The sequence below is a fragment of the Calypte anna genome, chromosome 8 (genome assembly GCF_003957555.1).
Source record: "Calypte anna isolate BGI_N300 chromosome 8, bCalAnn1_v1.p, whole genome shotgun sequence".
Classification (NCBI taxonomy): domain Eukaryota; kingdom Metazoa; phylum Chordata; class Aves; order Apodiformes; family Trochilidae; genus Calypte; species Calypte anna.
This window is the reverse complement of record NC_044254.1, coordinates 11,631,448-11,659,280: the sequence shown is the minus strand read 5'-3', so window position 1 is coordinate 11,659,280 and position 27,833 is coordinate 11,631,448. Positions and strand designations below refer to the sequence as shown.

At 36.9% G+C, this 27,833-nt stretch overlaps 1 protein-coding gene and 1 long non-coding RNA gene across 3 annotated transcripts in view; one reads left to right on the top strand and one right to left on the bottom strand.

The window, feature by feature from the left end:
- Window positions 1-4,010: 4,010 nt before the first annotated feature.
- The window catches only part of VCAM1 (vascular cell adhesion molecule 1), a 37,351-nt gene continuing 13,528 nt past the window's right edge, over window positions 4,011-27,833 (bottom strand). Inside the window, exons 2-8 of one of the 2 annotated variants that reach the window (XM_030455661.1) lie at window positions 17,055-17,168; window positions 10,709-10,987; window positions 9,656-9,973; window positions 8,814-9,086; window positions 8,097-8,363; window positions 7,378-7,644; window positions 4,011-4,920 (exon numbers count right to left, since the gene is read on the bottom strand). In XM_030455661.1, coding sequence (XP_030311521.1) covers window positions 4,760-4,920; window positions 7,378-7,644; window positions 8,097-8,363; window positions 8,814-9,086; window positions 9,656-9,973; window positions 10,709-10,973 — 1,551 coding nt within the window. In that variant the 5' untranslated portion in view covers window positions 10,974-10,987; window positions 17,055-17,168 and the 3' untranslated portion in view covers window positions 4,011-4,759. Of the gene's footprint in view, window positions 4,921-7,377; window positions 7,645-8,096; window positions 8,364-8,813; window positions 9,087-9,655; window positions 9,974-10,708; window positions 10,988-11,664; window positions 12,015-17,054; window positions 17,169-27,833 lie in introns of those variants that run through there. The other variant, XM_030455660.1, reaches the window with a different exon arrangement.
- Window positions 11,947-23,095, top strand: LOC115598692. The gene is made up of 4 exons (XR_003987832.1): window positions 11,947-12,081; window positions 17,575-17,659; window positions 18,735-18,797; window positions 22,495-23,095. It is a non-coding gene; the product is annotated as an uncharacterized LOC115598692 (long non-coding RNA).

The following is a 27,833-nucleotide window of genomic DNA, read 5'->3' as shown; positions in this document are numbered from 1 at the left end:
AGAATCATAGAGTAGTTTGTGTTGAAAGGGACCTTTAGAGGTCACCTACTACAATTATTTCCATATTCCTTTAGCATAGCTTGTACGACTTTGATAGCAGAATATATAGCATGTGGATCTCAAAAAATCATGAGGATTAAAGGCTGCTGAGCAGTACAACAGATAATAGAACAAGAGAGGTACATTCCCTAACATTCTCTTATTTCTTATTTTAAATGTGAAGTGCCCCCTGTGTGTAGAGTAGTGTAAAATTTTTTTTCAGTTTTTGATTGGTAAGCTGAGTGATCTGGTTAAAATTCAGATGGAAAAGCTAATAAAGGGATTAAAGGATAGAAAACATAATTAATGCCAGTCAGTATGGTTTTATGGGATGCAGGCAATATCAGACAAATTAGATTTAAGGTATTTGGACTCATGAGACATTTGACTTCATATTACATATCTTTCTGTTTCAAAAAAAGAAGTAGTAAGAACAGCTCTGAGGGAATGTATCCCATGACAGACTGAGAAACTGTAAAGGGAATAAAGAATTGCCTTAATTCCTTATTCCCTTTAGTTGTTCTCTGACAATAAATAAATAAATAAATAAATAACGAAAAAGCAAATGTAAAAAAACCTATTTGTAGAAGCAGAGCTGCATAGTTAAATAAAGAAGCAAAATCACATCTGGTACTGGTAGAAACATCACCGGAGGACCATACAAAGATTTTTGCCACACAATAAAGGTTATCTTGAAGTGCTGGATGGGTTTTAGAAAAGACCTCAAGGATCATTTACCATTTTAAAATGTCTTATACAGAAATGTTACAACAGCTCAATCTGTTTAGTTTATCAAAGAAATGAAACTGCTTGATTAAAGTATGCAACTAATTTTGGGAGAGCAAAGCATGAAAGGTCAGACAAATCGTACCATGAGGTAGTCCATGAATACACAACAGAAAAGCACATCTAATTGCCAAGGAACAATACTCCCCAGTTATGAGGAATTTCCAGTTAAAATCACAATCCTTATTAGGGTCACCCTCTGCTCAGAGAAATTACGTGGTCCAGCACAGCAGCAAGATGATGAAGCTGAATGGCCTTTCACAGCCAGAGACACCAGATCATCATTTGGCCTTAACATGACCAGGCTTGGCTAGTCCCTGGAGCCAGGGGGAGCCAGCCCCTACAAACACAGGGCCTCCAGCAGGTAACAGTGCCTCTGTCACAGGATATATCAACTGTTCCCTACCTACAAAATAGTTTGAAAGCACTCTTTGAGAAGTTAAAAAAAAAGTGTATCTTCTTCATTTTAAGCTTTACATTTTTAAATGTATAGTGCATTCACAGCTAGCTGCAGGGAGTGAGGTTTTGCAATTACTTTTTTTAAATCCAGGCTGACTATAGCATTAGCACTGCCCCTTAGTAATGCTGGGATAAACCCCTGCTCTGAGGACACAAGGGCAACTGGTGTTGCAGAGGCCCAGACAGGGGAGAATGCAGCTCTAAAACCTGTGAGGTGACTTTGTACAGAAAACCTGAGTGGCCCTGTCACAGACCTTTGCTCTACAGAACATGTTCTTGGTATAAGGGCAGGGACTCTTACGTAGACCTCCAGGCATCTCCGACCCTCTCTGAAAGTGCTTGTTCACACATTTTTGCCAGACAGGAAGCTCTGTACTCTGCTTGATGAGAAGTAGCACAAGGAGAAATAACCATCCTTCTGTAATTTTCAATAAAAAGAGAAGTTATCTGGCTACAAGCTTTTAACTTCCATAGGACAGGCTTCTGCTCAACTCATTAAGTGTCCTGGGAAACACCGAGAATCAGGCGAGGAAATCCCCTGGCAAGGTCCTTTTCTGTGACTCAGTTGAAAGGAAACTTACTGCCCACACAAGTGCAGCTTCCTCTACGGTAAGTACTACAAGCTGTTTCTGTTCACTTAGTGTTTCTGTCTGAAAAAATTCCCCTGTTAAAAAAACAGGCTAACTCCTATTGACTTAAATGACTCAACAGAGATCCTGAAGGGGCAGACAAGCCATGTAAAGATTAAGATCTGTATCTGTATCACAAAAACTGGCAAAAACAAAAGCAGAGAGGATACTGGGAACCCATGGAGGAATTTCCAGGAAACACTTAAAAAAGCACCAAAGCGATGTTGCAAGATAACTCCTGTTTCTCTTCCACTCATCTTCGGTCTTTTTATTCCTTCTATGGGAATATGGGGGAAGAAAAAACAGCACAGCAACTGCTAAGCCCCTTTTTCAAGTAGCCCTAGTCCAAGACCACTCAGCAAGGCACAAGAAGGCAAGACATATTTTACTGGTATCACCAGTTACCCCAGTATGTCTTCAGCAGTGGGAGACACTATTTCAGCAGAGCATGCAAGCCTGGGACTTTCTGCAGTATTCTGAGGACTTTTCAGCATCAGTGGCCATTGGATTAGGGATGTCAGACACTATATTTCTGCCCGTTCCATGTAGTATTTGTTTATGGGACTTTAGCCTATGATTTTTTTCATTCTCCTGCTGAGTCAATTCACACTGTTATCCTTCACAACCTTCTTCAGCAGCTTCCAGTAGTTCCCCCCTTCACTGTATAAAGAAGTACTTTCTACTGGTTTTGTTAAACCTTTCTCCTTAGTTTGCATGCCCTGCACTTCTGACATTGCACGATTTAGCAACACCAATTCTGCATCTGTGGTTTGCCATCAACTGCCTTGTCAGAATAGAAAACCTCAGTCACAGCTCCTCCTCCTTCAGAATTCTTTCTGCATACCAGAAAGTCCCAAACATTTTCATTTTCTTGTTTTCCATTCCTTTTTTTCTGTCTTTTCTAACTATCCTTCTTACAATAGAGTTAACCAGAACTGTATCCAGTAGGTAAAATGTGTGTGCAGCAAAGTTTTGAACAGTGGAAAAATCATGCTTTCTGGTTTGTTCACAAGACAATACTGAGACAGGCCTGCCATTATTCTGAGTAAATCTGCCTGGCACTGCCTCCAAGAAATTTATGTCATGGGCCTGTCAAAGCTCTCCTCCTCCTCTGTCTTCAATCTTTTCTTCACCCTCCTACTGCCTGCTCACATTCCTCCGAGCCAAGTCCACACTGATCTCCCATTTTTCTGCTACACCTCTGCCTTCCAAGCCTCCCTTTCCAACTGTAGATAAGCACAGGACCCTGCATGCAGATTTACTGTGCACAAAACACTACTGAGCATCCTATCCAAAAGATAAGAGAGATCTTCACCACTGCCACATCCCACAGCTAGCTACCAAGAGACATCTGCATTTATATTGCTGTTGGGGGAAGTTAACCTTGTGTGATTTAAAGATTTTGTTTCCACATACATCTGCTTGCCCTTGTGTGTTAATCTGGGGGAGCCAAGACCACCTTCTTGTGTCCAGTACAGTGTCTCAGGACTGCTGAGACCAGAGGTATTTCAGTATCTTAGCAACAGTGCCTGCACCTCCCACAACCTTGCCTTCAGTGCTAAACAACCAGATGAGTCAAAGCAGCACTGCTAGCCAGAGGAGGGATGCTTACATCCCAGAGGAGGGATGTAAGAAAGAATACCACCAAACTCCATCTCTCCTTCCCCTTCATTTTTGCCTCCGCACAGAAAGCCCACTATTTTCATGGCCATTTTTCCAACACTGGAGATATCATGCAGTGAAAAGCGATGTTGACCAGGGTAAAGCATCCAGGCACTGTCTGTCTATTAAAAAGAAAGTCATCAGGGGAATGGTTTAGTTTTTCACAGTGAGCAGCTTGGGAAGGGCATTTCTTCAGGCAACAACTCAATAACATTGCTGGGGCTGCACAGGTATTCCTCCCCTTCCTAGCTAAGTCTTTAGTTTGCTGCCTGTCTTGCTTGTGCCTTTCTAGCTAGGGCCTTCCCATGACACTCAGATCTGGTGTTGCTAAGGATAATAGTTTTCACTGGTTTCTTCCATAGGAACACATATTATGATATAATCTTAAGGAAGAATCACTGGGGGATTTAGTCAAGAAATATACTGGTAGTTTTATTTTGCAGTGGAAATCCATAAAGCATATTTATTGACAGTTTATATTCTAAAGGAAGAGTCTGATTTGGCTCATCATGAACTAACAGAATCCTGATATGAGAATGACTAAACCCTAAAAAAATACCTCAGCTGCTCTAAAACTAACAAGAATACGATCCCAGACAAATTCCGATAAATAAAACTTTTCACAAATGACCCTTGAGATCTTAAATTCATTTAAGTTAATTAGAAATGCATAGTCCAGTGATTGTGTAACTTCATTAGAGGTACAGAGTTCATGACAATATGAGTGAAAAGAGAACATTTTCCAAACATTATCACAAGCAGACAAATTATATTAAAAGCACTCACTCTGTAGAGTAATACAAAATAAAATATCATCTGATCAGCTCAAGTAATTCAGATTTATATATTTGAACTAACCACATTTCTCTGTACAGTTGCAGTAAAACTGCAATTTTAGAAACTGATATTCAGTTGAACATATTTTTAACACAAACTGTACACTATGTACAAGCCTAGTTCTCCAAGGAACTCTGTTCAGTGTGCTTCAACACAGAAGTGATTTACCAATTTCTAGAATAGGACTCTAGCTTTCCCTTCAAATTAAATACTGAAACATGTATCAAAACTTGAAAAAATTAAGCCATTTGCTATGAGATAGTGGTGTCCTGAAGTCACTTGTTTGCTACCATATGTTATAGAAAAGTAGAATCAGTCACAACAACAAATAACATTGCTTAGACTTATTACACTTTCAGCCTGAGTGCTTTTACAAGACTGTAGGATCCATTTATCTTTGCTTTTCTTGACACGTAGATCAAAATTACAACTACAGGCACTGCTATTGCTGCTACACCAGAGAATGCAATAATCAATGGTATCATTTGATCAGGTTTTTCCAGTCTTCCTGAAAATGGAGACAAAGGGAGAAAAAAAGTCATGTAAAAGTTTGATTTTGATTGAAACAGATAGGTGAATATTACTATAAGAGCAGTGCTGTTAATGACCTTCATTAGGAACAGTTATTTGTGTTTTCATGCACAAAGCACATTTCAAAATGTCCTCCTTATGGTTTTTTTTCTTTAGTAACTGCATGCTAATTCCTAGACACTGTCTTGAATTTTCTATGCAAGTTCAGTCTCATTTGCTATCACCTGCAATAAAGAATGCCATGGAGTTCATGAAGAATGCAAAAGGAATATCATATATTTCACAAAGGAAACATCCAGGGACATTTCTACTTCCTGTAAACAATGCTTCAGGAGAAGACCATGATTATAAAGCCCAGTCTTAGATATCTTTCTCTGGATTAGTCCCGCTATTCATGCATGTTGACAGAAATGTGGCCAGGACCTACTTTTTTCTGGCCCCATCCTTACAGCTACCACACCAACTCAGGTAACAGAAGCAATAGCATCCACAGAGAAAGTACAGATTATTCCTGTCAGCTGTTTTATTACTTGGCTGAGTTTTAGAGGGTTTTCTAGTTTAAAAGTATTGTTATGCAAGGATTAGCCATGAACTAGTTGTGCTCACCTTGGCACAAAGTTATTTAGAAAGTATGAACAAAGTTTAAGGCAATAGTTCTGCTTTCCTACAACAGGTATCTCAATCACTTCAATGTTGATTCCAGATTCATTGAAAACACGAGGCAACTATCTGCAACTATCATTTTTTGTGACAGTGTAGAGTATAAAGGTTCCATCAACTGATGGCAGAATAATTTCTTCTTTCTCTTGATGGACTTTTTCAGGACCATTTGTGATGGTGTGTTACTGTATGTGCTATATGCAATAGTATCATTTTCTCCTTCTTTAACATTTTCTGATGGATATGCTAACATGGTAATACTTCTTGAGGAACTGAAAAGGAACGCAAGGAAGGATTTGGCAACAAGCAGAAATAAAGAACTCAGGAGTTACCAGCAGCAGTTTGTACAAACAAACTACTAACCCAGATAATAGACTCACTATAATATTTGAGCACATAACTTTAAATACCAGTCTGTCACTAGCTGTCCTTCACTCACTGTAGTCAACAGTAGCTGATATAGAATAATTTATCAATTGATGGAGTATGTTGAATATTTTTTACACTTCATGGAGCCTTTCCTTTTCTTATTTTAAATTCGCTGTTAATTCATTTGAGTTCATGAAAGGACACAGACCAACAGACGCAGAGGTTGATGCCCTGTTTTAACAGAAGAGAAATAAAGAGGGCAAAGGAAGGAGTCCTAGAATAGTATTTTTTCCACTAGGTTCCACAATTTTATATCCTGTTTTGAAGGTGGAAGTGGAACAATGAAAAAAATTGAAACACCAATTATTTTGTGCATCTGCTGTTTTCAACAGAAGTTTTCACTAGCACTAAGATCCTTCCATGTATGACAAGAATTTCTGCAACTTGTCTTAGTTTCTTTAAAGTATTCATAATGGAATTTAAGTGAAGGTATGGCATTCTGTCTGTCTAAAAAAACTCTATATCATAGTTATTTTAACTAACCTTTGATATGAAATACTAAATGCTAAGAATGCTCTCCCAATTCATTAATGTTATGCATTCCTATGACCCTGTGTCCTTTAGCTGCACCCTGTCTATGGTATATTTGCCATCTACTGTCTCAGGGGTTGTGACTTCCATCAACTATTCTCTTTCATGGATTACTCTGAACAGGTGTGGCATCTGCAGATGTGCAAAGGACAGTAACACTTTCTCCTCCAATAACTGCACTTGAAGGGAAAACTGAAAATGTATTTTTTGGTGCAGCTACAAAAATAGGAATAAGGAAGATAGATGAATTAGCAGCAGAACTGATCCCTATGCCATGCAATAAACAGGGCTAAAGTAGAGAAGTCTTCTCACTACTGAAAATGAAACTACCATTACATGTAGGTTGGAGGAATCGACATTTGGTATGGCTTAAATGCAGCTTTCAAGAGCAGGATTGAGAGTCATAACTTAAAGGAGAGATGAAGGACTGTAACAGAGTCCCCCCCCACAGAAAAGATTCAGCATGTACTTTGAACCTTTTCCATGCAGGGATCTGGATCCTCCACTGAGACCTGTTTGGAACAAAATATTGGCAGTGCATGGGTTCTTTGCCTCACTGAATACATTTGCCAATTGAAAGGGGTGATGGAAGGTCGACTGACAGAACAACTTTGCATGAGTTATCTGTACTAAGGCAGATTTCACCCTTTAGCTCTTCATCTTTGTTTAAAGCTTCCTAAATGACTTAAAGACATTAGGGCCACCTTTTGAGTCTACTGAAATCAAAGATGGAAATCCTCCATCCTTCACAGAATGAGATCTGGATCTAACACATATAAAAAAACACTTTTATGTTCTGTCTTGTTTTACTAACCTTGAACAAGTAATTTCACAGCTTTTTCTTCTTTACCAAAGTGGTTATAAGCTTCACATTCATAAAGCCCCAGATCTGCACTTTTTATGTTCTGTATAGTTAAGGTTGCACCTTGAAAAATTTTTACAGACTCTCCGGTGGCCTTCATTTTCTTCCAAGAGATCACTGGAACTGGATTTCCAGAACTAGTACATTTCATCATCACAGTATCTCCTTCTTTAACAACAGTAGCAGGTATAGCTGAAATTGTTGTATTTTTCGGTCCATCTGAAAGGAAAAATTCTGTACTTAATCATAACTGGATATTTTAAAGATGGATCCAACATATCCTACTGGATGCCAGGTTGTCCCCTTCCCAAAGTTAATTATATTTCATTCTCAGAATACGCAGAGCACAAAGTATCAGACCTTCCATACAAACTCTTATAGCCTAAATGTTCTAACCAAGAACATTTCCTTTCTTCTAAGAATATTAAGAAGGTAGATCAGTTTCTTGCTCATTCAGATCCTGACTTAGGACTGTCATTACATTAAAGATTTAATGTCTTTGTTTTGCGCACCAGCACTGGTTTTTGATTTGGGAAAGAGCAGAGGATTAAGCCATTTTTTTTGTTTGTTTTTTTACTCACAGGGTTTTGTCTAGTTTGATGAGTACATTTGTCACTGAAGTAGAGAATTAACTAATCTTAAATGATTGAGAAAACATTACACATACTTACATTCCACATTAAGTGTTATTTCCTTTGTGCTTTTCCCAAACTTATTTTCTGCTACACATTCATAGACTCCTCCATTTAGGAATGTCACAGATGGCAGAAGGAGAGTTCCTCCTTCACTGTAAGGCCCCATGTCTGCACTGTCAGATTTTCTCCTTAAAATAATCTTGGAAGGAGGGTTACTCTCAGCAAAACATTGTATAGAAACATTTTCTCCTTCTTGAACAGTTGTAGAAGGTTCAATTGAGAGTTCTGCAATGTTTGGAGCACCTGCATGACAAAAGAAAAGGCTGTTTTACTAATAGAAAAGTATTAAAGATGGAGAGGGTTTTAAGAAAGCAGGAATTGCTCACTCAAGGATCTGTTCAGTTTTGTTGTGCAAAATCCTTGTGAAATTCCTATGTACATGAGCATTTCAAGGAACTAGCAGTGTACCCCCTTACATTCTCAGATTTTTTTATCATTTTGAATGCTGAATAGCAGGTATAGTATAGAGGTGTGCATGTATAACAGAAGTACAGAGAATTAGCTGAAAATTAAGCATACAAATGAAAATCACATCCCATGAAGAGCAGCAGTAAATTGAAAGCTAAATCTTGAATATGTGACAAAGAAGGGCCTGTAATTTCCTGACTTTCAGTGTTTTGGCATCCTCCAATCCAACAAGCATCTGCCAGTTGACTACTGGATAATAAAAGCTAAATTCAAGCAGGCTTGTACCTTGTACAAAAATATCCACAGTTGCTTTCTCTGTTTTATTAGTTGCCAGATTAATTACTTCACAGATGTACTGTCCTGAATCAGTGAAATGGGCATGAGGAATAGAAAGGACATTGTTTTCTATCAGATGTTGAATGTTGTCACCAGCTAACTGTTTTCTCCAGAATGTGTGTGGTGGTGGATTACTCTCAGTCACACAAGTGAGTTTTAAATGCTCTCCTTCCATTAGTGAATTGCTTGGAGATGCTGTAATGGTAGTATTTTGTGGACCAACTAGAAGAAAACAAAAGAGAGATAAGATCAGTAAGTTAATGAAGAATGACAGACACATCTTTAACAGTAGCTTCTTGAGAGGTTTATTTCACACAATACCAACCAACCAACCAACCAAAAAAAAAAATTATATTCCAGTAAAACAGTGAAACAGTTTTTTTCCAGACTTGACAAAAGCTTGCCGTGTTCAGTCTCACATTTGACTCCATGTTATTTAGGACTATAAACTTGGAACTGCCAAGCATATAATGGCAATTTTAAAAACAATTATTTATCTGCATCCTGTAATTTCTCTTCTTTACTTTCTGACTGAGCACTGGTGCCTAAGGTAAGAGAGTGAGCAAGGAGTTATTAAAGCATTGCATAACTTCTGTCATGAACAACAGTGGGTATTTTAATGACTCATTGACTGTACCTGATTACAGCAGAATTCAATTAATTTAGCTACAAAAATAACGTAGATAAGAATTGCAGTTTATACATATTTATAGCACACTTTGTAGACCCATTCTATGAAGCTCAACATTAAACAGTACTTGGTGTAAAAGCCCCAGAATAAAAACACTTACAGTTTGCATTCAGTTTCTGAGAAATTACTCTTTCTTTGGGTTCAAAGTCCATACTAGGAATTGGTAACTTGGCCACACAGGTAATCTCTTTCCCAATATCCTCAGCTGTGAGATTAAATGAATATGTCACAGTTTTGGACTCTGTATTTGTGCTGTCATCTTGAAAAAAGTTTTCCTCATGAAGAACATGTTCCTCTTTCTTTAGGAGTACTTCCAGGTGATGAGAAGGATAGACATCAGGAATTTTACAGGTGACAGTGACTTGTTCTCCAGCAACTAAGGATGGGCTGATCTCAATGATAGGATCAGTGGGGAATGCTAAAACAATAAAATTAATTTCTTTAGACTAGCAGAGCCAAGCTTTAGGTTCAACAAAAGAGCAAAATCCAGACATCAAACATCTTCAATTGAGAGGCATTCAGAACATGATGTTATACTAATTTTATTATGAGACATATCTTGCTATGAAGACACACAGGCCTTTTATATGCAGTTCGTACACTAAGACTGGTTATATTTGTACAATTATTGAAATAAAAGCAGAAGCTATCTGATAAGATCCCACAAGCCATGTAGGCAGTGATACTGTTGCCTAAATTTAGACATTCAGAGTAATCCATATATTGGTGGTATCCAGTTTTCTGTGCTGGTAGGCTTAGACATCTAAAATATTCCCTTGCAAACTGCAAAGGTAGTTGATTAGTTGATTAGGTACTCTGCACTTCCACATTTCTCAGGTATATCTGCCTTGGCCATAGTGGTTGTGTTTTTTTCCAGCTCTAAAAATGTTTTGGGAAGATTGTGTTTTGGCTTTCAAGTAGTACCAAGAACAAGAACACATATGACCAGTATGTATTACTTTCAGTGCAGAAAGGTAAGCAAAAAGGGGCTCAGAAAGAGTCTTGAACAGACAGGTAAAGAATATTTATGCTGAACTATTGCAGATTCATTATCCTAGCATTGTCAGTTAACTATCAACCATGATATCTAAACCCAGATATTTATTTTTTAAGAAAGTGTACTAGCTAAAGAGAATTTTACATTATTACTTACAGTAAAGTTCAACTTTGATACTCTTCTCTTTTTTCTCTTTCTCACCACAGAAGACAGTACACAGATAATCATGAGAATTCACAATGCTAACTGGATTCATAGTTAAGGTAGAGTATGTCCTATGGTTGTTCACTGTTCCTCCAAGGGGATTGTCCATCTGTGTTCTCCAGGAAAATCTTGGTGATGCACACCCAGTAGTATTGCATGTGAGTATGCGTGTTTCTCCAATTTGTGCAACAATCCTGTTAGCAGGTATAATCTCCATCTCAAAAGATTTAACTAGAATAGGGAGAACATACAAAAACTCAGCAGCATTCTCAATATTTATTTTCTCCTTTCTTGTTATTTCTACTGTGTCATGAAGTCATTACTTTGCAAGTTTATTTACACATGTTTGGAGGTTAATCTGATGCAATGGTTTACAACTCTAAAACACCTTGTAAATATTGCTACCTCTGTGAAACATAATACAGGCTCAGATGACTCTAAAAGACAGTTTTCATGCATAAAGTGGCATAAACCAAATGCTGTAAGTGAAAATAAATGCATCAGTAAAATATATTTTTTTCTCTCAGGTGGATCTGGTCCTAAAACTTTACAACATTTTGGGGGGAGGAGTGATAAGTAAGATAACAAGGACAACTGCAGGATCAGTTTCAACAGGACATTTAGAACCAATTATCACTGATATTTTCAGGGAAAATCAAACATGCAGTGATACATTGAAGTTGTCTCCTAAACTGTCTTTTAGGAAACTCAGAAAGAAAGTGACTGTGTCATTGCAGAGCACAGAAAAGATCAAAGTAAATGTAAAAAAAAAGACATTTTAACTTAACTACTTGATTGATAGTTGTAGCTAGAACAAAGAGAAATAAAGATCAAACAGTAAATTGTAGGAGTGTTTACACTTAACAAAATTAACAAATAAAGCAAACAACAGCCCCCCTGCAACTTACCAGTCATCAACACACACAGAATTATTAGCACAGCTTGGCTTGCTCTTCCCATCTGTTTTAACATTTGTAATTGCTGTCACTGGGTAAAAAATGTAAACCCAAAAGCCTTGCTATTTTCTGTGAAGCAGAAGCACAGTGAGAGCCTGCTGCTCTTCTGAAGCGAGCCAGCTTATCTGAAGCGAGCCAGCTTGCTCTTTTTTAAGGCTCTCCTCGAGTGGGAAATCCCCGGTCCCGGAGTCCCAGAGCAGGGAGGAAGAGGAGGAGAAAGAGCTCGAAGGGCTCCCGGGCGGGCAGTGCCGGGCAGTGCCGGGTGCCCGGCGCCCTCTGCTGCCTCCGGTCCCAGGGGCGCGGGGCCCTGCGAGAGGCGGCTCTGACTGGATAACCCAGACAAGATCTGACCTGGTAAAACGCAGTCAGGTAACAGAAGCCTGGAGATCTAACTTAATCACCTTGAATCAGGCTCGTCGTGTTTGGGAAAAAATTAATTTTTCCAATTCCACTTTAAAAATTACTGTAAAATGTCCCTCTTCCCTGATACTACTGATACTCATTACGTTACTGATAATGCCTCTCCGATCCCTTACATCCTGTTTATGAAAAATGGAAATCTAGCAGCTGATAATACAAGTCTAATATAATTTTTAGAGTTTGTTTGTGGTGGTTATTACAAATCCAATTTGGAATATTTCTGAGGACAACAATTACTGGCTAACATGGACACAATGTTACAAAAAAATTAAAATAACATTTTCTGTGTTTCATTTTCAATTGGGAAATACCAGGAATGCAAGGAATGGAGAAAGGTTTCCAAATGTTAGCTGTGTATTTATTCAGCTACTTGAGCAGTTCATGTTGGTCAATTAGGAATAAGTAAATAAAAGCAGAAAAAAATTAAAACCAAAAAATGTATGTTTTAAAAATATCTCTGGCAAATCATTTGGTATGTAATAGTCTGGTCATTTGATGCCTATGAAATATTGTGACAATATAGTATATTTTCTATGCAGCACAGATTCACATATGTAGTAAATGAGTAATAACTTGGAAAAAAAAAGGTTGAAGTGATGCTGTAACTGCTAAAGAAATTTTATTGCTGAAAAGCTGGCACCACAACCTAATATTTTTTGAGTTAAGCAGATTTTACAATTATTAGCCTAATGCTAGCTCCAAAACACCATGTTTAGGTGAGTAATATCAGAGGATATAAGGTTTCTGCTGGACTACAGGCAGCATTTCTTCTTCAGGAACTTTTTTTTGCTAGTTTTCTGCTAGTTCCCTGACTACAGCTGCCCCTACATTTGCACTGTCAGCAAAGAATAGCTGGACAGTATAAGATGTTACAGAAACACCAAAGCACATTGTAATGAATGCATTTATGACCCTTTCAAAGACCTTACACTAGGTTAAAAAAGAATCATCATCCACTTTTTTCATATGCTGATTATAAGTTCGTAAACATAAAAAGATTGTGGGAAGATAAAATTGTGATCTCAGGCAGAAAGTATGTCTTCATTAATAATTACAAAAATATTCAGAAAAGTGGAAACACTAAACAAGTCAACTGAAGAATAATCCAGAATACAATTAAACAGGGAAATCTGAAGCACTTAGCAATGCCTAACCAAAAGTCATTAAAGCTGAGATTCACTGAAACAGCCACAGTGGGTTCCCCTATACTATTTTATTATAGTAATCTTTTCTTTTGTTTTGTTTCTACTAGAGGAGGAGGAAAAAAAACAAAACTAAACAAAATCTCGTAACTCAGGTAATGCAGGCATAGTGTTATGGAAATACTGTTATCAAATCCAGAAACTAAAAATGTAGCTGGACCAGGTAACATCTACAGAAATGTGATTTTACGACAAAGAAAATGGGTTTGTTGAAGAAAACTTTGCTCTCTTTGTTAAGTGCAAATAATACCTTTAAATCACAGGCAGAGTTGCAAAAAATTAAACTTCTACTTTGAATGATTAAATAGTTACAGGCTAAGCTGAAGGAGAAAAGGCAAAATTTCCCCATTTCTGGGACGTCTATTTCTAGGTACAAAAAACTATAAACAAAGGAGGTCATATCCTCATGCTGGAAAAATTGTAACCAAGTCCTTCATCAGATAACATGAAATAGGAAATAACTGGTCTCAGTAAATTAAATTGGATAGCTGCCACTAAATTTACTGCAATTGGATCCCTACCACAGGGGCTAATGTACTGAATGATCAGACAAATTTAACTCATTAGTACAGATAAGAGCAGGATTAGCCTACAAATATTATTAAATGAAGTATAGATAGACCTGCCAAAAAATGTAAGAATTTATTAGAACTTGCTCTTTACCCAACTTCACATGTTATCTTCTGTGTATTTTAACAAGAATATGTACTTCACAGTTGCTCCTACTATCCTCAGCACCAATCTGCAAATAGGAAAATGTGTATCAAGTTTGCTTATTTTCAGAACTGGCTGTTCTGTCTGAAAACAAATAGAAATCAGCTGAAAAGTTTTAGCAGTTGACTTCAAGAGTTCAGATAATCTAATTTTTTATTCCAGTAGCACAGAAGAAGACACTAGAGATAAAAAATAGAGGATGCATCTAAATTCATAGTGAGATCAAGTATTATAGGATCTACTGGAAGAAATCTGAAGCATGCAGAGCATAATGATGTAATGGAATGTAACAAGTGTTACAAAAACAAGTGTTTTGCTGAAGGCAAAAGACTAAAAGAATTAAGCACTCATCTGTAAATATGTTTTCCAATACATCTGGTAATCAAGAGACTTTTGTCAGGCTTTGATGCATAAACAAAGATAAAATAATGATTTGTCTCAGAGGGGAGTTTGGAAATACTGAACACATCATTTTTGGCCTGGCACCAGAAAACACAAATGTCCTGCAGGAAACTGAAACTTGATTCAGACTTTTCGGAAATGTATGAAGAGAAACATTTCAGTCCTGTGCTAAGCAGTTGCTTCAACTCATACTCCTACAACCCTGCTAAATACCTATATGATGAAGATCAATTAATTTCCTCTAGATGAAAGAGATCACAAGTTCTTGATACTTTGGTCAATTATTTGAACAAATTGCATGCTAGGCAACATGTTAGTTATCCAATCATTCTAATTCACTTCCTGCCTTTTTAATGTACTGCACTGTCTCATGGAAGCTACTAGAGGAAAGTTGAAACACACAGAATTGCATCTGTTAAAACCGTCACCACTGGTTTTATGATTTATGGACAAAGACCTAGGGGAAGAGGGATAATCCTTCTGTTTTGAAAAAATGTAGAAGAAAACTCATGTAATTCAACATTTCGTTTCCTGTGTCAGCAGTAAAACACCTCATGGGATTTTATCAGAATGTCTGCAACTAGAGCCACTGTTTGCGATTTCTGCTAAAAATACACAGTGCTGGAGCTTCTATACAGGGCCACAACACAAAAACATGCAACTTGTGTTGCTAAGCATCTTGTGACCCATCAGCTTGAGAGGACAGAATCCTTCTGTGGAAGGCATAGAGCTCAGCTGAGAAAATGCACCTAAATCTGACACAACAATTCTTCAGCCTCAGACCATAGAGGTATTAGAGCAAGTTCATACTTAGGTCCCCTACTCAAACTGCAGCCCTCACCCATCTCATGGTAGATCTCCTTGGGATGTACACTGGACATCTGAGTATAAGAAAGCCTCTTACAGTGTTTCTGATGCTTTATGGAAGCAGGTGGATGAAGAACCTATGCAAAGAATTTCTGATACCTCCACCCTGTGATCATACCTAAAGAATAAGAGTACCATGCTGTAACTCAAATGAGAACTATACTCAGAGGGAAAACGTATCTGCAAAGAAGGAACAAGGAACACCTTTAATATGGTAATACTTCATCAAGTAACTGAAAAAACCCAGGAACCTGGAGGACATACATGAATATTGCTGCCTATATGGCTTATACAGCAGCTAATGATCTGCCAGACCCAAAACTTTCAGTTCTTAGCAAATTCAACAGCCTGCTATGCAGGTTACATGATGTCTTTCCTTCCTCAGTGCCTACTGGCTTTTTGTTCTGCAGAACTTCCCTGATCTTCCCTCTCTATCTTCTTTCTCCATCACCTGACAACGTTACAAACCTCTGTATAGCCCCCAAGAGGGGGAGGAGCACATCACTGACTCCCTATAATTTTCATCTCTGGATGGGAAGGATGAGACCTACATGCAGATCTATTTAAAGGATTGTATCTCTTTCAGGAATTGTAACTTTGTTCCTAGCTACAAAAAGAACACCAACGCATTACCCTGTAACCCACATCACACCTTAAAATTGTACTCCACATCTAACTTGTCATCTATTGAAAAAAAGTGAAAAAAGAAACAACTTAAGAAAGTTTTATCATCTGCTTCTTTACCTTTTCTGGAATTTCTGTAATACTGTATATAAAATAAATAGCTCTACTTCCTTCATTATTTTTCTCAGGCACCAGCTCCCCAACTATGACACTGCCTCTGGTTAGTCTGAAGGCATCAAGAATCCATGAAAGATGCCAGATGAAATAATACAGGAATATGATAACTTTGTATAGACTATAAAATAGTTAATTTCTTATTTTCTTCTATTCAGAGGCATTTTCTGTTTCAGTTAACAGAATGAACAAACAGTTAAACTACAAAATAAACAGAAGCCACTACAGAAAAAAGTCCCTGCTTATTATCTTAGTCTCTTGTTGCTGGCAAAATACAAGCTGTGGAAATTCCAAATCTTATTTCTAAAAGAAGGAAAGTATGAATTTAGTGATGATGGAAATGGTAGTAAGAACTTAGCGGTACGGTTGAATAACCTTGAAATCCATGTAGTTAGAGTGCCAAGTACCATCCTGTAAATCAATCTTTGTTAGTCTGGGTAGCTGAGATTCTATTGACTTTATAGAGACATATGTAAAAAAAAGCTTCCTTTTGAAATACTCTCCTGTGTATATCGAGAGCCAAATTCAAATACAAGCTATGGAGTATTCAAAATATCTTTGGGAATTTTAAAGTGAGAGTTCAGATCTGCTCTTCTTTTGAGCCAAATATACTGAGATACAACAAAATAATTTTGTCTTACTGGAATTTTAGCTTTTCAGAAAAAAATTATTAAAAATGGTCTGAGCGAATAAGTAAAATGGGATTTGGGTCCAAGTGCAGATACTGGTTAGGACCTGGGATATGGCAAGATAAAGTCGGCTGAAAATATTTAACAAGGAATACAAGTAATTTACTTAATTTCCCCAACACTCTACATAAAATTCAAATACCACTAAATACAGTTGTGTACCTCATTAAGGGCAGCATTTCACACGATCAGATGAAGTCAGTCAAGAAAATGGTGGTGAACCTTTTGACTGAGCTTTGTTATTACTTACCAGAAGCTGCTTTCCATGGCACTTGTAGATCCTTGACTATGGGAAAATGGAGATCAGCCACTTGCTATTTTCCATCTCCTTCCTGCTCTTCAGTCATGAGGTACATGTATGTCCCTGTGGACCCAGAGAGACAAAGGAGAATGATGAGAGCAAAGTCTGGAACAAATGCAGAACGTGGATTCTCCTAGACAGGCTATTGACAATTGCATTGCTGCTAATTGATTATCTTTCCATTCATCTATAACAGACTATATTCTTTATTCTCTTACAATGATTCATATTCTGAAGAGCTATGTTTACCTGTCAAGATGTTATTTTTTCTACACTGTGTTATATAAATGTCATCTTTGTCCAGAAAGGAATTCCAAAAGGAATTAAATTACTTAACCTTGCATGATTTAATAATCATAATTTTTAAATCTTCCATGTGGGTGAGGATTACAAGGATTGCTCAATTTTTAAAAACTTTTTTTAAAAGGACACAAAGAAATCTTTCTTTTATCTTTTCCCTCTCTGGAAGTGGACTGATCGTTCTAAAGAAAATGACCCTCCAAGTAGAAACAAGAATGAATTAATTGATTTTTACCTCCATTGCACAAGGAAAGGTAAGAAAGATTTGAGTTGCTGGGATTTATTTCCCCTTTCAAGACCATTATTTGGGTAGGCATCAAAGCCCCAATCTGTCTTGTCTGATACAGACCACTGAGCAAGAATGATTGTCATAGCTGTGTCACCCTCTGTCATACATCATGTTACCCTCTACTGATAAGAGGGACAACCTCAGAAATGTGATGTGTGTTTGAAACTGCTGTCAGGCAGGATAAAGGTCTGCTCTGAACTAGCTTGAGCAATGAGTGACTTTCAGCATTCTCATGCTTCTTAGCCAAGGATTCCTCCTGAAATCTCCTAGGATTATATGTGAATACCAATGCATAAGGAACAGATGGTATAATGGCCCTTTTGGTTGAATAAATTTTACCTCTATTGACTTAATTACTGACTATAATTACCTCCACAGCATGAGGAACAGATACTAGTACGCCTCTTCCAACAGCTCAGCTCCAGACAAAAGCTCTAACACGTTTTTCTAGCTATGGCTCTCTACTTGCTGAGTAAATTCACTATAGTAAATTCACTCTCAGATGAATGTGCAGCTACTGCTAGGGATTTGACTTGGAAACTGGGATATCCTAATGAGAAACAAAATATTTCTGTGCAGAACACAGTTCCTAAAAGTAAATGAAGACATGTAAATACTGCACATGTGGTGCTGAATCCTTTTATGGATCAAGGACCAAATCCACTTAATTTCTGGTAGGCTCATGAGTTTGAGATGAGTCTTACCTCTGTAATGTCTTTCAAAATACAGGCTACCAAGTACCATGGTGACTTAGTATCTGCAAGACCATTACCATTTAGGCACAGAAACATCCAGGGACATATCCAAACGTGAATTCATTAAGAGCTATCTTGCACACATTTTTCTAAATTATTTGGATGAATGATACAAAAGTCTCACACTGTATAGAAACACTGTCTAATAGTTCTGTATTCTTGATATATAGGGTTTGATATAAAACTATCAGCTTTTATATGATTTATTATTAACTTTTATTACACTGATTCATCTGTAATGGTGCCAAGATCCATCTGCTGACTTTTCTTTTCTTGCACTTTCAGGTGTCTTCTGCCAAGACCGCATTTAGTTTTGTAGCATGAAGAGATGTTCCGGTTATCTCCAAGGTCAGCATATACATCCTGATACAGCTTATTGTTTCAGAAAATGTGTTTGAATGTAGTAAATATATTCTATTTCCAATTTAGGATCTCAGACAGTTTAAGAAAAAATTGTTTCCTTTTATTCTTCAAATTTTATTTATTAAACTAGTATTTTATATACAATACATTAATTTAAAAATTAATGCATAAATATTTAAATAGGTAATTAGAAGGTTTTTACATTTAACAGAAAGGAAGAAAATTTTTCAGGTGGAGTCTACAGTACAGAATAACTACAAGAATGAATGGAAAGGTTGAAAAGTAAACTGCGTTTTAAAATCCATTTCTGGGGAGAAGCAATAGCTAAATTAATCTGCAATACTTACTAGTGCCTACTACTTTATCATATTACAATTTTAATTCAAACTATGACATTAAGTTATCAAAAGGATTGGACAGTAGTGTTGGAAAAGTCCATTAATTGAGACAACAACTTATAAAGATGAATACAAGATGAGTTGAAAAATTTCTTTAATTCTTTAAGTTAGTTTCAGTTTGTAGAGTATGCCATTTAAGATTAAGTTCATCCTTCTCATGCTTTTTTAGACAATGAAATCTCAGACAATCAAGCTCAGTTCTTTGGCAGACAGACAGAACTCTCTACTGGACTTGACTAGGAAGTTTTTCTGGCACACAGGTATAAAGCAAACCACTGTGAATAACTGGAAATCCTGGCAGGATCTAATTAGAAGAAATAGAACATAAATAAAAGCAAGAAGTGATCTGTAATTTCTTGTTAATCTCATAATAACCAAGTTATACCAGTTGTAACAATTTCATAGCTATTGTTTAAGGTCATTGAAGGTGAAACGCTATGGAAGCTTAACTTGATATGTGACAGAGAACTTAAAGTTTTATCTTAGCTGTAATTGCTTGTTGTCTCTCACAAGACAAATATCTACATTATTCAGAGAGCTCTCTCAAGTACATGGAATTTCAAGAGCTTGGAGTGAAAGTGAATATAACCTGCACTGTCATATATGGGTTTACAACACAGAGAAGTGTTCAGTCACAATGAGAGCAGCTTTATGTTTCCCAAATGAATATGGAATAAGTGCCCAGGAGCCCAAGGCAGCTTTAAAATTGTGCTGCCAAAGAGGAATGAAATCTACCATTCCTGTCAATGTAATAGAGCTTTCCACAGAGAAAAATTTCACATGCTCTTCTCAGAGAAATTTACTATTCAACATATTTATGAATGCCAGACTTTGCCACCGCTTGTAAAATTTCCATGATCCACACAATGAGTGGGAAGTTATTTGAAAGAGTAGTGAAACAAACTCTTACAAACACTTTAAGTCCTTTTTAATCTAAAACTTGAAATATTTCCTGGCAATCCCCAGCTTTCTGCTTAGGAATCACTTAGAGTTGCTCCACAAAGTGCAGTAAATAATGCAAATAGATAAAAGAACAAGAAACAGAGAAAAAATGGAACACAGGAAAGGGATATTAAGGGAAAAGCTCTTCCTAAAACAGTCTTCAGTATCTGCCACGTTTTAGAAAAAATGTTTTGTCATCTTAAGTAGTTGAAATGGAAGGACAAAGAGTGCTGCCACATACAGTTCAGATAAAATAAAATGCAATACAATACAGAGGATATTCTTATTCTCTTATTTTTACTTTCATGTATTATAAAACACATGATGTCTTAGGTTGGAGATTACACTTTTCGTCTTATACCAAAAGGAACCTTTTTCATCCATAAATTCTTCTGTAGCTCTTTCCTCCTTATATTTAGAACTATACACTTGAGATCTTCCCCATAATATAGAAAAAGAAATGCAACTCTACAGAAAACTTTTGACATAAAGGTCTACTTTTGTAAAAGAAAGAGGATTTTTCCAGTTAATTTCTCTGAGTGTAAGAATTATGGAAAGTAGACCAGAGGATAGGTAGTACACCAAATCTCGCTCATCCTCCCTCCCCCATTTACAGTATTTCTGAATTGATACCCTGTTTGAATGTGCTCATCAGTGTAGTTTTACCAGGACAGAAAATCCAGACTTTGATAAGTAACTGAGGCTTTGGTTTATCAAACTTAGATTTTTATTGGAATATATAAACACCTCTAGTGGAGCAGTCAGAATTTTATCAGGCCAGAATCTCATCTCTGACAGTGTCAAAAAGCAGAAAAGATGAGAGAATGAGGGAAGCACAAGTGATAGACCTGCTTATACAAGCATTCAAAGAGAGATGGTTTCTATGCATTTAAGTCTATGTTTTTGAGAGCATAATTCAATACAAGGAAAAATCTATGAGCATGTGGAGAGAAATTTGAAAAATGTCTAAGAGATCGAGAAATACGTCTTCTGGTATATATTCTAAAAGTCTGAAGCCTTTGAAAAGGCTTACCCTGGACAGTGTAGAAAAATATAATTAATTAATATTACTATTAATTTAGAACTCAGGAATCACTTCCTCTGTTCTGCCACTCTAAAACCAACTCTGCTGCTTTATATAGCTCTCCTCTGCACTGCTACTGCAAAATGTCTTGTTCTCTGTGCAACTGCAAAACAATCTGCCATTCCTCTAGATCTAGTGGATCTAGAATACCACTGAACTTCATCAGATGAGCTTTTCTGAGCACCCCAATTTTGCACAGGGACTCTGTCAAACTTTTGCACTGCAGACTGGCTGTTGCTGTCTGCTAGCTGCTGCTTATGTGTTACTCCAAGGCCATCTCACAGTCCTGCTACAACATTTTGGCTGCCTCCATTGTGTAGCTTCCCCGTCCACTTTTTACTACATGCTGATACCAAGCTGCTTGTTGGTATCCACCTCCAAAGGTTAAGATTTCTTTAAGTTAAGCATGTCACCTTACTTTAGTCTTCATGCTGGCCTAATCTAAAACCCACTAGACTCCCGTGGGTTTCTCCTCCAGAAATACCACTAGACTGCATTGTCCCCTTCACATGTATAACAACTTACCCACTGATTTAATAAAATTGAAAGCATCACATTAACTGCCACTAGAAACTGGAATGACTGAAAACCTAAAGACCTACTTTGCTACTAAGGATCTGTGTTACTAAAGTCACGAGGGACAAGGCTCTTAAGTACTTTAGAAGTGACCTCCTGCTAGGACAGGACATTCAGCCTGGGGCTCAAGCATAAAGCATGGATACTGTTCCGAAGGTTCTTTGCCATAGTACAAAAGTTTGCGAAGTTAATTACAAAGAATAAACATCTTTATCTAAAGACCAGAACTCATCTTTGCAACACAACTTGAAAATACGTCAAAGCTGATTTCAAAATACAAAGAGGTTTCAAAAGAAACATACAAAATAGTAAATCTCTAATGCACGCAGTAAAAAATCAGTTTTTTCCTGATGTGTTTCTTCTCATTCTCTTCATAGGAGAAAACTGGCACTTATCATCTTACTCTTTAAACGTTTCTAAATTTTAGCAGAAAATTTTCACCTTCTCCAAATACACCATAGCTGATACCTTTCTATGCCTTCAGTTCTTTTAAAAATCCCAATGTTGCACGTGGGATAAAGAAAGAAACAGGAAATCCAAGTAAACTGTACAAAAATAGGAAGAAGTTTGTTTACGAAATGGCAACCAGAGTCCTGACATTTACAATATTTTCATTGTTTTTTCCTTTGCCATAAGTTTTCTGAACCATCTGTTTTGTTTTTCAGGGTAATTTATTCATCAGCTTTTTCTATCACTATGGCAAAGGCAAATATCCTTTGGAAGGAAGACCATCTTCCCTTCTCCCCACTTCCTCCAGGACAGAGAAGAAAGAACATCAATTTATTGTCCTGACAAAGTTGACCACCTGGACCCATTGCTCTCAAGCCAGAAATGCAATACTATAGCATACTCCAGCAAAATGTGCCCTAGGAACAGATCATTTGCCACATCAGCAGCATTTCTGTGGAGTTCACTGTCCAACTTACAGTGACAGCCAACAGCTGTCCTTCAGTGGAAGAGGAACACTGCACATAACGGGCCAAGTTCATCTTGCAGTGCTTTAAATAATTTCCTTATTTGCTAAGAATATTATGCCCCTATACTTGATGTATGACTTCCTCCTTTAGCTTGCATTACTTTACTGTAAATATTCTTTCAGTAGTGAAAAACCACATTTTTTAAAAAAAAAAGTCAAACCCCATGCAGAATGCACAATTCACCACAAATAGTGGTAAATACTGTAGCACATAAATTTATATAACGTTCCAGCCAAGAAACTTCCTCAAAGCATCCCAACTAAAAAGTATCACATTATCAGACGCTATAATTATCTGAAATCAAAACCTACTTAAGTAAAGGAAATATGAAACATTTGACTGGAAATGAGAGGAATTCTCACTTATCAAAGCCCAGAGCTTGCTGTTCTTCAGATAAAAAAAAAAATAAAAATCCTCATTTCATTTATGCTGTAATATTTATAAAATTAGAATTACCTGTACTTAGGCTCTGATCTTAACATCTGACCTTTAATCAAAATACGTTATAGATGGACAGAAGAAAATATATATTAAAAAAAAAAACCAAAAAACCCCCACATATATTTATCTTCCTTTCTAAGGACTTCAGAATTATGAATGACTGCCAAGAAAATCAGACTTTGCTAGGAAGTTGCTTTAAAACAATGTAATAGGGTCAGTGGGAGTTCTGATCTCAGTTTGCTTTTTTTTTTTTAAATATATATATATGACGTTTTTGGGAGCAGAGGGAAGTGGGGCTTTTAATTTGAAACACTAGAACCCAACTAAATACAATTGAAAGTACTTAAAACGAAAAATGAAATTGTCAGACAGTTGAAAACTAACTACTGATACGTAGCACTAGGCTGCTGCAATATGTTTTCTGAATTCACAAACAATGTTACTCTAATCAACCCTGCTGTGTGTCCCTAGGGGAATGAAAACCTTCCATGACTAACACAGCTGAAGCAACAGTAGTGACAATTACTTTTCCCTCAGTTATTGAGGGCAGTATTTGGGGAAGCTCAAAGTGCATGCACTGTGGCTTGTATCATGCACCTGGATGAACTCCAAAAAATTCAGGAATAGCTGTTCCATATGAAATACAAGCAGAAAAAATTATTTTGGTAAAATAAATAGCACATAATAACAGGTAGGACACATTTTAACAGAATATATGGTAACATTTAGAACACCGGCCTTCAGAATATGTCATGCAGTGATTTGCCATGTGGAATGTAGCGGTTTCTAAGTTTTTTCTTTTTTGTTTTGTTTTTAGTTTTGTATTTTCTGTTTGTTTGTTTGTTTTTTGTTAGAAGGTTGCTAGATTTAGTGGAAAGTCAACCTGTTATCATGCCATTCTTTAAATTAGGTTGCTTTTGCATCATGACATTATGGGTAAGGGTTTTCAAGCTAACATACAGCCAGTTCCAAGATGCAGAATAATATTAATCTTGGTTTTCAGGACCAATAGGAGCAATATTTTTCAAACCTTCCTTCTCAAGTCAGACTTGCTTTGTACTGGCTGTACTAAGAATCAAATCCGTGATGGAGCATGATAAAACTCCTCCCTCTATTATGATTGGGGTTTTCCAAAATATTTCCCTGATGGTAATTTCCAGGCTTTTGTTTCATTTTGGTGCCCATTTGAAAGACGATAAAAGCAACTAGTTGATAATAACAGCAGAAGCTTTAAAATATTGAGAAAGCAAAGAAAAAGAATAGAAATCACCCCAAATGCCTATGTAGTGGTAACAGAAACCATCACTTCACACAATTGTGTTAAAGAACAATAAGTACTATAGGAATCCCCACCTAAAAGATTATTCTGTTTTTCAAAACCTCAGCTACAGATGATTTAATCTAATTATAGCTGCTATGCCTCACTTGTAAATCTTCTCCATCACTGAAAGTTAGCTTTCATACTGCTGTGAATTCTATGCAAACTGACCACTATGTATATGCCAGATCGGAACCTGGTTCAAATTTACCTGAATTAAGGGCTTGCCTTCTTGCTTTCACTATGTACCTCATGTGTCAAAGGTCCTATAGTAATAAATAAAAGCCTTAAAAATGCACACACACACACACAAAAAAAAAAAAAAAAAAAAGAAAAAAAAAAGAAAAAAGAAAAGAAAAAAGAAAAAAGAAAATTGAGTGATTAAACTGAACTAATTCCCTAGTTCTTCATGAGAGAAGCACTCATTAAAACCATGAAGATAAATTTACAGACACAGCTTCACAGGACTGAAGCAATTAGTCATGGATCAAATACTGCTAATAAAATGGAAATGCTTTGTACTTCCAAACTTGTTCTAGTAAAGATGACCATTGATCAAAACACTTTGTTAGAAACACCTGCATAAATGGCTATATCTAGAAACAAAAAAAACAACTAACCAACCAAACAAAAACAATCAAACTCTGCATTGGCATAATTTGATAAAACAAAATTTGTCTTAAGAGTCCCTTCCAAAGTATATCTCCTATTTTATTCCATTCTCTCTCTTTGAGAAAAAGAGAATGAGTCAGCTTTTAAGAAACCTGTAGAGTAGACACTGGCATTTAGGAAGTACTGCCCTTCCCAAGATGTGCCTAAGTTCTTAATGCTCACAGAAATTTCTGGTAAAGTATGAATACTGCTTAAGAGAATCACTCAAGAATTTCCTAATTTGATCAGTGTAAATTTTTTTTTCGTTTACTTTTTTTTTTCTGGTATTTCAAGAAGTGGTTTTCAAAGTACAGACTGCACCAGCATAAAATCTGATTAGACCTGGGACATTTTACTGCACTGATCAGACTATCAGACTTTAATGACAAACCCCCCCAAGGTCTCCAAAAATTTTTATTGGATCCAAACATACAAAACCTCATCAGTCCCCATTCATTGTTGTCACAGTACATGAGTTAAAGCAGGTTTATGGCAATAACTGTATTTTTCCTATAAAGCCTTTGTAGTTTCAAGATACTGTATGGCAATTTGGACTATTTTGAAAATGACTCCACCCCTCACAACATCCAATAAATTGAGTACATTTTCCATACTACCAAGGTCCTTAAAAAACAACACAGAGACACTTCCTGGATAAAACCTCAAAATTCTTAACGTACTTTTTGAACTTTCATAACATTTTTCAATCTGTTAAGCTTTGAGATATGATCTTTCCCTATGCACATGAATGTCTGAGTACATAAGTATTTTACAAATACAATAGAAAACAAATTTTCAGGTTCTTGCCTATTCAATGATATTAGAATTTAGAAAACATCACCAGCATTTTAGCAACTTCCAACTGATCATAGCAAAGTCACCTGTGGATTTCGTGCTATATAAGCTGCTCTTATAATTTTTAATACCCTGCACCGAAAAATATAAAGTTGCTCAAATTACTTAAGACATCCCTTAGAACACTTAAAACTGCAAATTTTGAGATTTTTTAAAATTATTTGACAAAAATTTTCCACTATTTCCAAATGGAGGTATTATCCCCTCGTAACTATTGTGTATGAGCAGAGCATACACATATCTTCCCTTCAGAGCAAATAAACTTGTGCCAATTCTTGCTTGCATGTACTCAGAAATGCACACACATCACAGCTCCACAGCACAGCTGCTCTAGTGCAGGTTTAAGGCATTCCCATGGTCTCTGTCAGTATGACATGCTAGGAAGGAATTTCTGAGACAAGATATTACTTTTAAAAATGCTATTAAGGTTGCAAATCCACGTTATAAAAGTGAAAGAAGATAGTTAATGTTTACTGGCATGCTCACACACTTTCTGGTCCAGGAAACCTTCAGTGCTTTTACTGCACTAGATAGACTGATTGTGAGAATGAATGACAAGTTGGAGGCAAGGGACACTTTGTACCTGTACTTGACCTCATTTAGCCACAATTATTGTTAGTGAGAACTATCTTTTGCCTAATTAAAGCAGTAAGGAATTCTTATTACCCTGAAAGCTCAGGTGCTCAAATTAGGCATGCAAATTTGTTGGAGCTGAGGTGTTCCAGAAAAGTGTGTGGAAAAAACATTAAATTAATCAGTGGCAGTTATCTTTCATGTTTTGGTAAGCTACATCGGCTATGTGGGCATAGGTACACTAAAAACATAGCACTCAGTTCATCTGCTATCCTCTGGACAAGCTGCAAGGGAAGGGAAAGGTTTCAAATCCTGTTACTAATGGGGATTGTCATAATATTCTCGTGATTATGAGGAAATGCTTTGAGATTACAGACAAAAATGAGATGGCATCATAACTGAACAACTGAAAAAAACAGCTTTAGGCTATATCCAGCTTCCAGCCATTTTTATATGGGAAGTGACACCCATTTGCCCCATTTCCTACAAACACATCCACTTCTACAAGGAAAGAACATCAAGAAGACCCAGATCCTCACAGCAGTTTCTCCTGCCAGAAGTTCATGGGGTTTTCTGTACTAAGTGTACCTGAATTCCAGAGACCTTGAGGGAATTAACAGCTAGTGTGAATTTCAGTGCGAGCAGACTGAGATTTTAGTTCAGTTACCCCAGAGAAACTTCCTTTTAGAAATGTGCCTAATAAAGAACACATTCTGTGACAGTCCATCTTAAAAATAAAAAAAACAACAACAAAACGTAACAGTGATAAATCAGATTACGAAGTTTGGACAAGGAGCAACTCATAGGAAACAGCCCAGCACCTGTGGGGAACTCAGGCACCTGATCCCAAGAAGCCAGTGGAGTTGGCTGTGAGCCTCTTCACATCACAGTCTTCTCTGTGAAGCATGTAGTTCTCCATATATACAAAATTGTTCTCAGACCCAAAGGAACTTAAAATATTTCCTTCTTCACTATCATATGCCTGTACTTCCTCCTTGATTATCGCATCCCTTAGCAGCCTCTGGTTCCCTGTTACAGGCACTTTTGTCCAAGCAAACAGCAGTAATTCAAAATGATGAAGACAGTCTCCTGACAGAGGTAATTTGCTCTGTCACTCTGTCCTTAGGAGTCTGTACAGCACCGAACCGTGGCTATTCTCCTGATAGAACAGTCATGCTAGTACTGAAATTCACATCAGGTGTATGA